Source organism: Microcaecilia unicolor, chromosome 2 (genome assembly GCF_901765095.1).
Source record: "Microcaecilia unicolor chromosome 2, aMicUni1.1, whole genome shotgun sequence".
Lineage (NCBI taxonomy): Eukaryota > Metazoa > Chordata > Amphibia > Gymnophiona > Siphonopidae > Microcaecilia > Microcaecilia unicolor.
Genome location: NC_044032.1, coordinates 45,569,348 through 45,587,334, shown reverse-complemented (window position 1 = coordinate 45,587,334; position 17,987 = coordinate 45,569,348). Strand labels below are relative to the sequence as shown.

The following is a 17,987-nucleotide window of genomic DNA, read 5'->3' as shown; positions in this document are numbered from 1 at the left end:
TTCATTAACAAGCTTCAAAGTAGAAAGAGACGCGGGGACAAAGTTTGTCTCCGTCCTCATGGGCTCCAAACCCAATCCCCGTGGGATCTGCCCTCGCCCCGTCCCATTGTCTAATAATAATAATAATAATAATATTTAAAAAAAGAAAACAAATGCCTATTTTCTTTCTTGGGATGGACATCAAGCCTAGCATCCTGTTTCCAACAGTGGCCAATATAGGTTTCAAGCACCTGGCAAGATCATTACAATACATAGCTGTCCATATAGAATACTAGTGTACTTTTTGCCCCTTCGCCCCATTTTATACTCATCACAGAGCTGGGGTAAATGAGGGGGTGCCTAAACGTAGTTGGAACACAGAATGCTATGAAGTTTCCTGCAAGTTACCCTCTTAAGTGTCCATTTCTGCTTATGGTCCACCCATGCTCCCTCCATGTGAATGTCCCTGTACAAAATATACACTATGAGCACCTATTTATAGAATACCACTTAGGCACCAAAACATGAATATTCTGTACGTTTAGGTGCACAAATTTTAAATATAAGCAACTTGTTATAGAATTGGTCTTTCTATGGATAGTGCCACTGAAAGTTTCCTCTGATCACTCCGGCACTTTGTGCCCAAGATAGAGCAAGGGCATTTTGCCCAGCTATATAGATAGCAGCAAATATTAGACCATACAACTATACGGACAATGGCTTTAAAGCCACAAAATATTCTTGATTTAAAAATCGATTATACAGACAGTATTCTAGAGCTTTTTCATAAACCACTTGTTGCTGCAGCACAATATGGTATTTGAGATTCAAGTCACAAGGTAAAACATTGAAAAAACAAATCATACCCTTCTTGCAAAAGGTAATGCATAATCAGGATGAGAAGATTTTTGCGGCGAGCCTCGGTTCGAATCACATCCTGCAAAAAGAAGTTTTTGTTTAAAATACATAGTCTGATTTTAGTTATTGTGTAAGGCCAGTCTTGGGGAAAAGTGGGGCTAAAAAGTCTGCAAGTTATTTTGCCTGCATAATTTTAAATATAGCATACCTTTTGATCAAGGATATAATTTTCTGCAAGTTATAGAAGAGATAAAATATTGTGTACAAGCAAAATTTTCCAAAACCACTGTAAAACTTATCCTATTCTTAAAAAGCATTGATTTACCCAATTTGAAGGTAGAAATGAGACTGCGGTGAACATAAATAACCAGTAAATAACATCTTGCAATTTAATAATTTAAGTATTAGTATTTGCCAGCATCAGTTGGAGACTCACTCAAATTAAGCCCATCACTGATTTCTGGGTTTTCTTTTCCCAGTACACTGCATAGCACTCCCCATTACAAACCAGGCTGAAGTGTCCAGACATGTCAGCGGTAGGGGAAATCACCTTAAGTCAGCCTCTCAGCCCCCACTGCTGCAGGTAGTTCTTCCCAGGGCTGGTTTAAAGGGAAGCCAGTGTGGCACTGGCTTAGGGCACACAAACCTGTCTCACCAGCTCACCCCTTCCAGAGGTAGGAGCTTGTTGCTTCTGTCCATTGCTCTGGTCCTCCAAAGTCGGTCCTAGCTGACTGGACAGGGAGCCTTTAGAAACAGTAAAATGGGACACCATCATACTAGACCTGTCCAGTGAGTGGGATATGCTCCCCAACTAGCAGACGGGGGTGAAAAGTGAGCTTTGAGTGATGTCATCACTAATATAAGGGAGTGGTGCAGCACTGGAACGTGACAGTATTTCTCCGACTCCAGACAGTGCATCAGGCTTCTTCTTTGAGCCTGGCTGTGGTCTGTGTCCCATGGTTTAGACTCTGGCCAGGTGGAGCTCTCAGGGATCATTTTTACACATGACATTTGCCCTGATTGTGAAAAGACCCTCTTAATCTCAAATGTCAGTCCAAGGGGCCTAGCTTGGTGTGACAAATCTGGCAGTGGTCCAGAGGGCCACTGCAAACAAGATGATTTGACGATCCCCCCCCCTCCCCCCGACCTCAGGACTTCAACTTATGGGTCCCTGGGTCTAGGGATGTCTGTGGCAGTGTTGTCCCACAGGGTTGATTGTTCCCACTGGCCCCAATCAAGGGGGGAGGGGGCACATTTGTGGCTGCATAGCTCCATCAGACCCTACTAAACTGGATCCCTATTTCCGGGCCTTGGGCTATGATAGAAGAGGGGGAAAAAAAAGGTCTGGACAGTGGCACAGAGCAAACAATGCCAAGTCCTATGAGGTAAATTAAGGAAACAAATATAATTCAAATTCATGAAACCATATAAACTCATTTACAAAGCAAAAATAAGTATGTTTTAAGAACTTTTCTAAACAACAAGACGACGTAACTTAACGAACCTTAACCGGCATTCCATATTCTTACTTTAAACTTTTAGTATACTGTACATGCTTAGATTAAGTTCAGGCTTCTAAAGAACATGTTTTGCTGATGCTATGGAAGTCTGTATAGATTAATCAATTACCTCATATGTGTTTAAGGATATAAATATAAGCACTGGCTTGTCATACTTCAAGGAGACTTAGAAGGACAGAGAGCCTTCTCTAACAGTCTTCTCTCTTATTGCAATAAGATATACTGTGCAGCTCTATTAAAGAAACCATTTTACTGACACTGTGTGGGACAATGTATTTTATTTTCTAAATATTTATATACTTTCTACAATAGGAGAACATGGGCTTATACCGATGTGAAAACTCTGATTGGATGGGACACCAGAAGTAACTGTCTGGGTAATAGGTGTGTAAGTGGAGATTAAGTGTTCTTTCACGAACAGAGTTTTTACAATGTTCTAACATACAACTAAACCTTGTATTCAACACCACCAGATGGATCAAGAGTTTGAGTGTACTTCTTTTAATGCAGATAACCCAAAAACAAGGAAAACAAGATTTAGCACATGTGCTCAGAAAGTGTCAGTTACCTAAGAAATTGTAGTTCTCAATACCAACAGTGCTACACATATACAATATAAACTGCTTCCATGCAAATGGACATAACATTTAGGGATTAGGATGGGGACTAAAAATGTGCAGGGATTAGGACAGGGACTAAGTGATTAGATAAGGATATGAACAGAGCTGTAAAACAGTGCAGAAAGATGGGGAGGGAAACAATTTGAAGGATTTATAGGGATTGGGATACAATTGAAGAGGACATATGGCTACAGGAGAGGGAGAGAGGCAAAGGAAAGAGATCTTTGAAGGAGGTGAGGGTATAAATGGGAGGGGGGAGGAGGACTGGTAGCTAGGATAAGGGGAACATAAGAAAGGGAAGGCAAAGAGTACAGAGAGTGGAAACAGGGGACAAGAATGTGTTTAAGACAGTAGGGAGTAAGAAACAAAGCTGGTAAGTAGGTAGTGTATATATATAAATCACACACTGGACCAGGAAGGAAAAGAGAGGCAGTGGAATAGCACTAATCTATCGATCCCGCTTCACCACCAAAAACACCGCCGAGTCCACATCACCTCAACTTGAAATTGCCTCAATCAGAATCCACAACAAAACCCTACGCGATCACTTGAATTGTGTCTTGTTTTACAGACCTCCAGGTAATTGGAATGAAAGCCAGACTAACGTCATGGACTTCATTTCAAAACACATGTGTAACCAACTCCAATATACTAGTATTAGGAGACATCAACCTTCACTTATAAGACTCAAACTCTATCAACGCACAAGATTGTAAGGAATTCCTCCACTTATGGGATCTCAACTGGCCACAAATGCAAGCAACCCACGTCAAAGGGCATACACTCGATCTTATCTCACACAAACTCTCAACAGACCAGAACTTAATAATAACAGATATTAAATGGACAGAAAAACCCTGGACCGATCACTACAAATTAAACTTATCCCTACATTGGCGGAAGAAAGGTTTACACCGAATACAAGAACACACATCACAGCACAAGAGGTCAAGTAGACACGAATACATTCTGGCAACTGATACACAATAACGAATGGACAGCACAAACAAACTCCATATACCACCTCATAGATTGGGATAAAAGATGCAAAAGTATACTAGATGAAATAGCACCCTTACGAACAAGAACCTCACGTAAGCTTAACTTGATACCATGATTCAATGATGAACTGAAAAAGCTAAAAACACAATTCAGGAAACTCGAACGAGAATGGAGAAAAACAAAAGATGAACATACACACAACGCACGGAAACAATACAAAGAAAATACAAATATGCAATAAGACAGGCCAAAAGAGCATACTATAAAACTAAAACAGGGACTGATTACAAAGACACGAAGAAACTATACCAACTAGTGAACAAACTCCTAGACACCAACTTGATCACTACAACGAATACAGACATCCCCTCTGCAGATAAACTTGCCAAGTATTTTTTTTTGTTACATTTGTACCCCACACTTTCCCACTCATGGCAGGCTCAATGCGGCTTACATGGGGCAATGGAGGGTTAAGTGACTTGCCCAGAGTCACAAGGAGCTGCCTGTGCCTGAAGTGGGAATCGAACTCAGTTCCTCAGGACCAAAGTCCACCACCCTAACCACTAGGCCACCTACGCAACACGCTACCTCAGGACAACACTGACATCGAAAACTTCCTTAATGAGTTGGACCCAATCTCTGGAGAATACCCGGCTGACCGAACCTAGTCAAACTATGCCCCATTGACCGTAGAAACAGTTACCCAAGCGATCAGCAGGTTCTCCAACACTCACTGTAAACTCGATACCTGTCCCAGCTACCTAATGAAATCCAACCCTGACCACTTATCCCAGAAACAGTGGATTTTCCCAAAGTCCAATTTAATAACGTCTATGGACTTTTCCTTTAGGAAGCCGTCCAACCCTTTTTTAAACTCTGCTAAGCTAACCGCCTGTACCACATTTTCTGGCAACAAATTCCAGAGTTAAATTACACGTTGAGTGAAGAAAACATTTTCTCGGATTCATTTTAAATTTACTACTTTGTGGCTTCATTGCATACCCCCTAGTCCTACTATTTTTGGAAAGCGTAAACAGACGCTTCACATCTACCCGTTCCACGCCACTCATTATTTTATAGACCTCTATCATATCTCCCCTCAGCCGCCTTTTCTCCAAGCTGAAGAACCCCAGCTGCGTTTGTCTTTCCTCATAGGGAAGTCGTCCCAGCCCCTTTATCATTTTCATCGCCCTTCTCTGCACCTTTTCTAATTCCACTATATCTTTTTTGAGATGCGGCGACCAGAATTGAACACAATATTTGAGGTGCGGTCACACCATGGACCAATACAAAGGCATTATAATATCTTCATTTTTGTTTTCCATTCCTAATAATACCTAACATTCTATTTGCTTTTTTAGCCACTGCAGTACACTGAGCAGAAGGTTTCAGTGTATCAACGACGACACCTAGATCCCTTTTTTGGTTGGTGACTCCTAATGTGGAACCTTGCATGACGTAGCTATAATTCAGGTTCCTCTTTCCCACATGCATCTCTTTGCACTTGCTCACATTAAACGTCATCTGCCATTTAGACGCCCAGTCTCGTATGATCCTCTTGTAATTTTTCACAATCCTCCCACGATTTAACAACTTTGAATAACTGTGTCGTCAACCAATTTAATTACCTCACTAGTTACTCCCATCTCTAGGTCATTTTATAAATATGTTAAAAACCAGCGGTCCCCGCACAGACCCCTGGGGAACCCCACCAACTACCCTTCTCCATTGAGAATACTGACCATTTAACCCTACTCTCTGTTTTCTATCTTTTAAACAGTTTTTAATCCACAACAGGACACTACCTCCTATCCCATGACTCTCCAATTTCCTCGGCAGTCTTTCATGAGGTACTTTGTCAAATGCCTCCTGAAAATCCAGATACACAATATCAACTGGCTCACCTTTATCCACATGTTTGTTCACCCCTTCAAAGAAATGTAATAGATTGGTGAGGCAAGATTTCCCTTCACTAAATTCATGTTGGCTTTGTCTCATTAATTCATGCTTTTGAATATGCTCTGTAATTTTGTTCTTCATAATAGTCTCTACCATTTTGCCCAGCAATGACGTAAGACTCACCGGTCTATAATTTCCCGGCTCTCCCCTGAAACCTTTTTTAAAAATCGGAATTACATTGGCCACCCTCCAATCTTCCGGTACCACGCTCAATTTTAAGGATAAATTACATATTACTAACAATAGTTCCTCAAGTACATCTATCAGTACTCTGAATACTATCCGGTCCAGGACATTTGCTACTCTTCGATTTGTCAAATTGGCCCATTACATCCTCTAGGTCTATAGAGATTTCATTCAGCTTCTCCAACTCGTCAGCTTTGAATACCATTTCTGGCACCGGTATCTCTCCCAAATCTGCCTCAGTGAAGACCGAAGCAAAGTTAACTTCGTACATGTCTCAAAGAGTTCCACAGTGTTAATGTACTGAAATCTTGACATTTCATATTATTCATATGTGGACGATATTACTTTCCTGCAGGATTTACACAAAGAAAATACAAATATGCAAGAAGACAGACCAAAAGGTCTTATTACAAAACTAAAATAGGACCAAATTACAAAGACATGAAGAAACTATTTCAAATCGTAAACAAGCTACTTGACACCACTCCAATCACCACAACCAACACAGGCATCCCATCTGCAGACAAACTTGCTAATTACTTCAAAGAAAAAATAATAATATTACGTAACACACTCCCTCAGCATAACGCCGAAATCGAAAACTTCATCAATGGTCTGTCGGGAGAATACCCAGCAGACCGTACCTAATCAAAATTTGCTCTCCTCACCGTCGAATCAGTTTCCCAAGCGATCTATAGATTCTCCAATACACACTGCAAATTGAACACCTGCCCCCGATCATTTCATAGAAGACCTCACATCCTATCTAAACTACACATTACAACAAGGTCTCTTCCCTGAGGAACATGGCAACATTCTACTCACCCCATTACCTTAAGACAAAGAAAAAAAATGAATGATCTCACCAATTACCACCCAGTCGCATCTATCCCACTTGTAGTCAAATTGATGGAGAGCCTGGTGACCAAACAGCTCACTGACTACATGGAGAAGTTCTCATTACTACATGAATCACAATCAGGATTCCGCCCCCTCCATAGTACTGAAACTGTACTAGTCACCCTCCTGTCCAAATTCAAGCATGAAATAGCCACAGGTAAAAAGCATACTTCTCCAATTTGACATGTCTAGCGCATTCGACATGGTAAACCACAATATACTACTACGTCTCCTAGACCACTTGGGGATTTGTGGAAATATACTTAAGTTGGATCAAAGGTTTCCTAACCACCAGAACATACCAAGTAAAATCAAATACAAACATATCACCACCATGGAAAGCAGACTGTGGTGTACCTCAAGGATCACCATTATCACCAATACTCTTCAACATACTGATGACCCCACTGGCCAAATCAGTACCCAATCAAGTCATCAACCCGTTCATCTGTGCAGACGATGTCACAATCTACACCCCCTTCAAACATGATGACAGAAATCACCAACGAAATCAAACGTGGTCTGAACACCATGGACTCGTGGGCAAATTCATTTCAACTGAAACTGAATACTGAAAAAACACATTGCCTCATCCTCTCATCCCAACACAATAATTACAAACCAACAACCATAACACCCCAGACCATACCCTCCCTATTTCAGACAGCCTCAAAATACTCGGCGTCACGATTTACCACAATCTTACACTTGAGAGCCAAGTAAACTCCACTATAAAGAAAATGTTCCACTCAATATGGAAACTCAAATGTGTAAAACCTTTCTTCCCGAGGGAAATATTCCGTAACCTAATACAAATCAATGGTACTAAGCCATACAGATTACTGCAATGGAATCTATGTGGGATGCAAAGAACAACTCAAAAAGAAACTCCAAACAGCCCAAAACACAGCAGCTAGGTTGATATTCGGAAAAACACGATTCGAAGGGGCCACTCCCCTCCGAGAAAAACTGCACTGGCTCCCAATCAAAGAACAAAGCACCTTCAAAATCTGCACCCTGGTCCACAAGATCATCTACAGCGTAGTCCCAGGTTACATGTCAGACTTTATAGATCTACCAAACAGAAATAGAACCAAATCATCACGATCACACATGAACCTCCACTACCCAAATTGCAAAGGTCTCAAATACAAAGCAACCCATGCATTCAACTTCTACATAAGCACACAACTATGGAACGGACTACCAAAAGCCGTGAAAACAATCCACGACCACCTAAACTTCAGGAAATCACTAAAACCATATCTGTTCAAAAAGGCGTACCCTAGCGACCCAACTTAATTGTCTGAACTCAGCAACACAGCATAACCAAAGATCGTACTGAACATTATAGAACCCCTCCTTTCTCCAACCCTATTGTGCCTGAAACATACCTACCTTATCTGACCTTGACATTACATTGTATTAATCTACCTTATTCGACCTCAACATTACATTGTATTTGTTCCTCTACTGGACTAGGCAAACGCCTTACGATACTATGTAAGCCACATTGGGCCTGCAAATAGGTGGGAAAATGTGGGATACAAATGCAATAAATATTAGGGGTAACACTGGATACTGAACTATGGATAGCATGTTAATGGACAAAAGGCATATTAGAACACTACTGGAGACCAAACATTTGCAATTAGTGATTCAAGCTACAGTGGTGGTGTACTCTGTGGGTGCTGCGACAATCTCACTCCGGGTTTCTGACTCTGGAGATCCAGATCCTAGCATTTAAATTTTGCTCCAAGTCTTTTAATGGTAGCAGTTTTTTTTTATCTCTTTGGAACCCAAATAGGGTCCTCTTGTTGTTAAATGTAGTTGAGAGATTTTATAGAAGCTTCAATTTCATTCACATTCTGAAGACATCTCCCCATCGATTGTGAGAACCAATTTTGCTGGAGTACCTACATGCAGGCCTCTCTCCACCAGCGCCAGTTTATACTCCTAGAACTCTCCTTCTCAAAGTCTCTGCACTTAAGGCCAGAGATATCCACAAACCCACAATCCCCAGTTGTCAAAATTTGCAAACCGTTTGCCTATCAGCTTAAATATATGTTCTACTTCTGGGAATTACAATAACTTTGATTTACCAGTTATGTGGGGGCATACCCAGGTACAGCTCTTCCTGCACTCTTTCAATCTCATCTGAAGTAGAGCAATAGCTTAATGGTTAGTGCAACGGGCTTTGATCCTGGTGACCTGGGTTCGATTCACACTGCAGCTCCTTGTGACCTTGGGCAAGTCACTTAACCCTCCATTGCCCAAGGTACAATATATTGTGAGCCCTCTACGGACAGAGAAAGTACACGCATATAATGTGTACAGCACTGTTCACATCTACTAGCACTATAGAAATTATTAGTAGTAGTATAATATGAAGGCTGCACAGGTGATCCCAGAAAACACTGTTGCAGAACTTACCATATAAACTGCATAGCGCTACCTCCTTGGGAAGCCTAATTATTCTTAGACAGCCTAGACTAATTTCCTTCATCTTCCAGCTTTTCAACTAGGAGTTCCAGTGTTTTTGTTGCTTTACCACAGTCTCTCTCCTTCTCCTAGTCCACTTCCACAACAGATTCCACCCTCCAGCTGCTCAACCTGCTCCCACATCACAGACTGTCCCCTCAAGCCTGCTAACCATCTTGGCAGCTCAGAACTCCTGCAGGCCCAAGAGCACAATCAGCTGATTGTTCTTCTCTGCCCCATCTTTCTCTGGCGCAGGCGCCATAGGTGATGCATTTCCATCTTCTCTGCTTTATTTACATACATGTCTGATCAAATGGGGTGTTTTTGAGGCTTTAGTATATGCGGCATTTGGGATCTGACCAACACCAGTAAAAAAAAAAAAGGTAGTGTGTTTTTAGGCTTTAACATATGTGGCATTTGGGATCTCACTAACACCAGTAAAATTAAAGCTAGTTCCAAAGATAGTAATGAGGATAATCTACTTACTGGTGTTGCCTACTCGCGGGGAGTGGAGAAATTAATTCAATGAAGGGGGCATGGACGGGCATGAAATTAACTTAAATCGTGTCTGTGCTGCATACCTGCTGCTTTTTTTTCCCTTTAAATGTAATGTTTACGTTTCTGAAGTTTTTTTCTGACCAGCCACCCCAATCAGAGTTCTGCTGTCCATCAGTGTCAGCAGGAAAAGAACTTCAAAAGGTTTCAGCCACGGTGAAACCAGCTGTTATAGTGCGCAACAGAAAATATGTGGCCAGCCTTGACACCATTACCATTGTTTTTCCTTAAAAATATGTGCTCAAAGGGCTGAGCGCGTGGTATAGCAGCAGGTGTCCCTACAAACAATCCCTCACTGAGATCAGATAAGCCACCTTAGGCCATGTTTCATATTTAACTGAGATAAAACAATGTACAATGACAATGTGGACACAGCAGCTCATAGTTTGTTTTGGACGTACCAAAATGGTTGCTGCTGGGAGAACGGGCTTCAGCTTTTTGACATCATGCAGTCTCCCGTCATTAAACCTCCTTGGCCAGCCCCACACCTTCCTGCCAGCACCAAGACAAGGCTGAACCCAACTCTCCTATCCCTGCACCCTCCATTCACACCATCTGTAGGCTTCCTTCCCTCCTCCTCCCCCCCCCCCCCCCCAGTTCTGCAGCTCCTTGTGACGCTGGGCAAGTCACTTAAACCTCCATTAGCCCAAGTACATAATATGTAAACCGCTTTGATCGTAAACATAGAAAGACAGTTTATCAAATCCCATCCCCTTTCCCTAGCATCTGGCAGTGCTCACACTACACCGTAAGGACCACCTCCCCACTCAAGGCTGTCGCAACAGTAATTTTCTGCTGCACAGGGAGGGTTAGGAAATAAATGAGAAGCTGGACACCGGGGGGGGGGGGGGGGGGGGGGGGGAGGAAGAAGGGAACAGGAGATGATATGCTAGATATGGAGGGGAGAGGCACAGATCTGAAAGTCACATAGGATGTAATACTACTACTACTTAACATTTCTAAAGCGCTACTAGGGTTACGCAGCGTTGTACAGTTTAACAGAAAAGGACAGTCCCTGCTCAAGGAGCTTACAATCTAAAGGACAAGTGTACAGTCAGTCAAATAGGGCAGTCAAATTGGGGCAGTCTAGATTTCCTGAATAGAGGCATAACGTTTAGGTGCCGAAGGCGACATTGAAGAGGTGGACTTTGAGAAAAGATTTGAAGATGGGCAGGGAGGGGGCTTGGCGAATGGGCTCAGGAAGTTTATTCCAAGCATAGGGTGAGCATTGTGTATTGAGTATTGTGTTCAATTCTGGTTGCCGCATCTCAAGAAAGATATAGTAGAATTGGAAAAGGTGCAGCGAAGGGCGACTAAAATGATAGCGGGGATGGGACGACTTCCCTATGAAGAAAGACTAAGGAGGCTAGGGCTATTCAGCTTGGAGAAGAGACGGCTGAGGGGAGACATGATAGAGGTATATAAAATAATGAGTGGAGTGGAACAGGTGGATGTGAAGCGTCTGTTCACGCTTTCCAAAAATACTAGGACTAGAGGGCATGCGATTAAACTACAGTGTAGTAAATTTAAAACAAATCAGAGAAAATTTTTCTTCACCCAACGTGTAATTAAACTCTAGAATTCATTGCCGGAAAATGTGGTGAAGGCGGTTAGCTTAGCAGAGTTTAAAAAGGGGTTGGACGGTTTCCTAAAGGACAAGTCCATAAACCGCTACTAAACGGACTTGGAAAAATCCAAAATCCCAGGAATAACATGTATAGAATGTTTGTACGTTTGGGAAGCTTGCCAGGTGCCCTTGGCCTGGATTGGCCGCTGTCGTGGACAAGATGCTGGGCTCGATGGACCCTTGGTCTTTTCCCAGTATGGCATTACTTATGTACTTATAGGGTGAGGCGAGGCAGAAAGGCCGGAGCCTGGAGTTGGCGGTGGTAGAGAAGGGTACTGAGAGGAGGGATCTGTCCCGTGAGCGGAGGTTTCGGGTGGGAACGTAAGGGGAGATGAGGGTAAAGAGGTAATGAGGGGCTGTGGACTGAGTGCATTTGTAGGTTAGAAGGAGAAGCTTGAACTGTATGCGGTACCTGATCGGAAGCCAGTGAAGTGACTTGAGGAGAGGGGTGATATCGGTCCAGGCGGAATATAAGACGTGCAGCAGAGTTCTCAATCCAGTGCTAAGAATGGAAATGTATGTAAATATACAAATAGGCTGTCGTTAAATGTACACTATTTCCATATGGTGTGAATTGTTCTTAAGAGCATGCTACCCCCCCCCCCCCCCCCCCCCCCAGGATTCTATATATAGTGCGCCTTGTAGCCTGTGTATATTTGTGCATGCGGCCAATTTATGTGTTCCACTAAATTAACAAGTCAATTAATCTCGATAATTGGATGATAATGACCAATCAACACTAATTGCGAATAACTGAAATTTATGCGCACTTTAGGCGTATTCTAAAAAGCGGCATACATAAATTCCCACACACGCAGCCAAAAAAAGGGGCGGTCATGAGAGGAGTGTGGACATGTTGGGACCAATCGCATCTACACACGTGGTTATAGAATTCGGGCGAGTGCAACTAAATTTAGGCACAGGCATTTACACCAGGCTGCACCTAATCTAGGCATGTTGACCCAGCCTATGCACCAGGGGTGTACCTACGGGGGGGGGGGGGGGGGCACGGGGGCATGGCCACCCCCCCAAATTGGCTATGGAGACCTTGGTTTGACTGGCAGGGGGGGTCCTCAACCCCCACCAACTGAAACGTTTGTTCAGCTTTGGTCTTGCTGCATTGTCTGCCCTTCTCAGTCACGCTATGCATGCCTGTTTTAGTGAAACTGAGCATGCACGACACTAGTCATTAACACGAGCATGCACAGCGCGAGTAAGAGCGGGGCAGACTCTGCAAGACCAGCGCAGGACGCTTCAGCTGGTGGGAATTGGGGACCCCCGCCAAGCAAGGTATGATGTTGTGGCACAGCGGCGGCAGGGAGGCAGGCCAAAGTATGTCTCCCCACTTTGGGCTCTGCCCCCCCCCCCCCCCCCCCCCAATCTAGGTCTGGTTATGCCACTGCTATGCACTATCCTACACACCTCATCTGATATCGAATACCACTAGGCATGTGAATTGAACACACTTAGAATTTAGTTGCCATATATATAGAATCTGGCATTATATGTACACTAGTAAAAAAGGCCTGTTTCTGACACAAATGAAACGGGCGCTAGCAAGGTTTTCCTCGGAGTGTGTATGTTTGAAAGACAGTGTATGAGAGAGATTGAGTGTATGTGTCAGAGAGAAAATGAGAGAGAGACAGAGTGTATGTGTGTTTGTGTGAGAGACAGGGTGTCTGTGTGTGTGAGACTGTGTGTGTGTGACAGAGAAACAGAGTGTGATAGACAGTGTGTCAGAGACAGTGTATGTGAGAGACCGTGAGTGTGTGCGCCCCCCTCCCCACCTCCCACTCCCCTGCCCCCCTCCAGCCATGCATGACCCGTGACCCTCCTCTCCCCTGCCCCCCCCTGCAACCACCCATGTCCAGCGACCCTCCTCTCCCCAGCCCCCCCTGCAGCCACCCATGTCCAGCGACCCTCCTCTCCCCTGCCCCCCCCTGCAGCCACCCATGTCCAGTGACCCTCCCCTCCCCTGCCCCCCCTCCAGCCATCAATGTTCAGCGACCCTCCCCTCCTCCTCTTCCCCCCTCCTGCCCCCCTTCCATCCACCCATGTCCAGCGACCCTCCCCTCCCCCCCTGCGCATCAAACCCCCTCGCCACCCGCAGCTGCCACTGATAACGCTGTCCGGCCACTGCTTCTTCTCCTGTTGAGCAGCAGCAGCCGCTACAAAAAGAAAAAAAAAAAAGCAATAAATGTTTTAAAACCTGAAACACGGCACCGTAGACAGCCATCAGGCATTGACTGTCGGCTCTGCAGCTTCTCACGTCGCTGCGCTTCTCCGGGGTCTTACTCCAGGGGCAGTGACGTGGAGGCGAGAGGAGGAGCGGCTGCAGAGCCGACAGCCAATGCGTGATGGCTGTCTATGGTGCCGCGTTTCAGGTTTAAAAACATTTATGACTTTTTTTCTTTTTGTAGCGGCCGCTGCTGCTGACCAAGAGAAGCAGCAGCAGCCGGACAGCGTTACCAGTGGCAGGTGCGGGTGGCGAGAGGGTTGATGTGCCCCGGGGGGGAGGGTTGATGCACCAAGGGGGGCGACAGCGGGTTGACGGCAGGAGGGTCCTCGGAAGGGGGGGGTGCAAAGTTGGTTGTGGTGGTGGTGGTGGCGGCGAGGGAGGGGGTTGCCAGCTTTCATTGAGTGCTGGTGTGTTGGCTGGAGCGGGAGTGAGAGGGGTGCTGTGAGTGGTTGAGTGCGTATTGTGCGGAGGGCGGGGCTGAGTGCGGTTATGAGATTACGAACACTACAGGGCTTCAAGCATTCTTGCCAGGTGGGCAGTTTTACCAAATTTTGCCGGCCGCGGGATGTGGTTTTTTGGGCGGTTTTCCCGTCGCTGCTGTGCGAGTTCGGCGGTTTTTTCCGAGGCTTCTATTGGTCCAATTCGGTCCAATAGTAGCTTTTCTGGGGCTTCCATTGGTCCATATTGGACCAATAGAAGCCTTTCAGGGGCGGGGTTGACGTCAGGGATGACGTAGGGGCAGGGCTAGTGACGCTGGAGACGGGGATTGGCTACGGGCGGTTTTTGGGCGGGTTTACGGCTTGTTTTGTTCCCAGCTGGCAAGGCTTCACTTGGATGGAGGCAGCTTCAGAACGCTGGAGTCACGGTTGCCAGATGGGCGGTTTTCCGCAACCCACCGCGGGAAACTTTTGTCTGCAACGGGTTGCGGTTTTTTGGGCTCGTTTTGTTTTTTCTGTGCAGGTTTTGGGGCGGTTTTTCGGCCGGCGGGGGTGGGGCTAATGGCATCAGAGGCGGTGTGTGACATTTTGGGCGGGGCCGATGACGGAAGGGGTGGGGCTGATTACGGCAGGGGCGGGGGGTGATGACGGAAGAGGCGAGTTGATGACGGAAGGGGCAGGGTGTGTGGTTTTCGGGCGGGTTTTGACGGTTTTGTGTGGGAATTTTTTTTTTTTTATCTGGCAGCCCTGGTTGGAGTTGTGAATTATGTGTGGGTGGGGTGGGGCGGGGCTGAAGGGGGGGGTCTATGGCTGGTACTTTGAGCCTACAAACACTACAGTGAGCTTCAGAACGTTGGAGGTGGGAATTATTTATATAGATATTGCACACACTATCGGGAAACGGTATGCATTTTAAGAAAAGTCAACACTATATTATATTGTTTCAAAACGACAAAGAAAGAATTCAACATTTTCTAGCTATCCTTCCTTAAAATACTGTAGGCGAATACACGCCAAAAAAAAAAGTTTACCACCTACAATTTGTTTGTTGACCTTTATTTCTACATAAACAATCTTTTGTAAAACAAAAGATAATGTAAAACTTTATTTTTTCCACCTTCAATTTTTCATTTACTTATCCTTATTTCCTGTCCGGTACTAAGGAGAAACAAATTCCTGCGCATGTCCAAACGAATTTCCCCACCCCAGCAGGCCCAATCAGTCAATCAGCGAGCGCATGCGCGACGCCTCACACAAGTTGCCATAACAACATAAAACTTTACACCTGCGCAGGCTCTACCAGACAGCTTCGCAATTTCAGAAATACTATAACGTTTCCCATCTTCTATTAGTATAAACTTGACACGCAGCATGATGTCGCGCGCTAGGGCTGCTCGGATACGCCAGCTTCTCAGACTGTCCTTATGCACAGAAAATCCCTCAAGGGGAAAAAAGAAGGGCAACCTAAGCCCGAGTCAAAAGCAGTATCGCCCACGTCACAGCCTAACTGCTTTGCTCCCCGCCCGCTACTTACCGCTTCCCGTGTTTGATATGCTGTCTTTATTGACTGATAGGATAGTTCCATGGAGAACCTGAGAATGAGCACTGCAACATTAAAACAGCAGCTCCAATTTAATTTACATAATCATTGTTGTGCTCAGGTGGAATGAAAAGGCGTTCGCTGTCACCGGTTGGATCTAAGCTATAGCTTGCCGATTTCTAAAACCAATCACTGCTTAGAATTGCAGACCGGCCATTAGACGCTAACCAATCAAAATTTTAGAGGGGCGGGGAGGGGATAAAACTTATTGTGCGTGGCTGGCTTTGCTGCTGGCTGGTGGTAGTAGTAGTAAGTACTATGAGGGACGGGTTGTAAAGTAACATTTATTTCACTGGTCAGCGTCCTGGACTTTTTTCTTTCTGTCTGAGATCGAGTGGAATTGCTAAACGCAATACAAATCGCACCCTGTTTCAGTTTTAGAATCCTACTAAGAAGCAACAGGCTACTTCAAAGGCAGGATATCATCCCCAGCAGTTGCTAACTTGTCAATCGTTCTAGACAGTCTTCCCACCAACAGTGGTAGCTGTTATTTCACAGCATATTCATAAAGATAGGAAGTGCACTTCAGTATGGTATGGTATATTTCAGTGGCCCCCTGCTGCTCCGCCCTCACGCTGTCTCCTGTTCCAAATTTAACCTCCGTCCTTGTGTGCAGCTGCAGCAGCAGCAGTGGCACAATCTCACAGCTCGGGAATGATTGATGGCCCGTCGTCTCTCTCTCGCTCACTCCCCACTCTCCAAGAACTTCTTGGAAGAAGCTGCCAGCCAGACTAGAACGAGCAAGTGTGCGTGTGTTGGCCTCCCATTAGTCCAATTAGGACCAATAGGAGGGCGTTGTGCCCATCCCACAGCCACAGCGAAAAAGGCCACAACCTGTGGCTTTCAAAAAATACCAGTTGTGGGAACCTGCTCACTTTGGTGGGAATACTTCAAACTGACAACTTTGTTCATATTGTCACAACACAATCTTTTGAGCTGGGAGTGGGCTAAAAAGCTGCAATATCTATTTATTTAATTATTAGGATTTATTTACTGCCTTTTTTGAAGGAATTCACTCAAGGAGGTGTACAGTAATAATAAATCAAACATGAGCAATATGCAATTACAGCACTAAAAATATTCAAATAACAATCCAGCTTATTTTCAAAAGAGATTGCCGGCCATCTTCCGACACAAATCGGGAGATGGCCGGCCATCTCCTGAACCCGGCTAAATCGGTATAATCGAAAGCTGATTTTGGCCGGCGCCAACTGCGTTTCGTCGCAGAGCCGGCCAAACTTCAAGGGGGCATTTCGGCAGGGTAGCGAAGGCGGGGCGGGATGTGGTTACGAGATGGCTGGCTTCGCCTGATTTGTGATTAAGTACATAAATACGTAAGTATTGCCACACTGGGACAGACCAAAGGTCCATCAAGCCCAGCATCCTGTTTCCAACAGTGGTCAATCCAGACCACGAGTACCTGGCAAGATCCCAAAATAGTACAATACATTTTATGTTTCTTATCCTAGAAATAAGCAGTGGATTTTCCCCAAGTAATTTTAATAATGGCTTATGGACTTTTCGTTTAGGAAGCTATCCAAACCTTTTTTAAACCCCACTAAGCTAACTGCTCTTACCACATTCTCTGGCAACGAATTCCAGAGTTTAATTACATGGATGAAGAAATATTTTATCCGATTAATTTTAAATGTACTACTCTGTAGCTTCAATGCGTGCCCCCTAGTCCTAGTATTTTTGGAAAGAGTAAACAAGCGATTCACGTCTTCCCGTTCCATTCCACTCATTATTTTATAGACTTCTATCATATCTCCCATCAGCTGTCTCATCTCCAAGCTGAAGAGCCCCAGCCAATTTAGTCTTTCCATATAGGGAAGTCATCCCAGCCCCTTTATAATTTTTATCTCCCTTTTCTGTACCTTTTCTAATTCCACTATATCTTTTTTTGAGATGTATAATGTCCTCATTTTTGTTTTCCATTCCTTTCCTAATAATACCTAACATTCTATTTGCTTTCTGAGCCACCGCCTCACACGGAACTGAGGGTTTCAACATATCATCACTAT

The 17,987-nt window shown here is 44.6% G+C and overlaps 1 protein-coding gene across 1 annotated transcript in view; it reads right to left on the bottom strand.

The window, feature by feature from the left end:
- Positions 1 to 16,025, bottom strand: part of KATNAL2 (katanin catalytic subunit A1 like 2) — a 159,727-nt gene extending 143,702 nt beyond the window's left edge. Inside the window, exons 1-2 of the mRNA XM_030192914.1 lie at positions 15,898 to 16,025; positions 846 to 916 (exon numbers count right to left, since the gene is read on the bottom strand). Of these exons, the coding sequence (XP_030048774.1) occupies positions 846 to 916; positions 15,898 to 15,948 (122 nt within the window). The 5' untranslated portion in view covers positions 15,949 to 16,025. The remainder of the gene's footprint in view (positions 1 to 845; positions 917 to 15,897) is intronic.
- Positions 16,026 to 17,987: the final 1,962 nt, after the last annotated feature.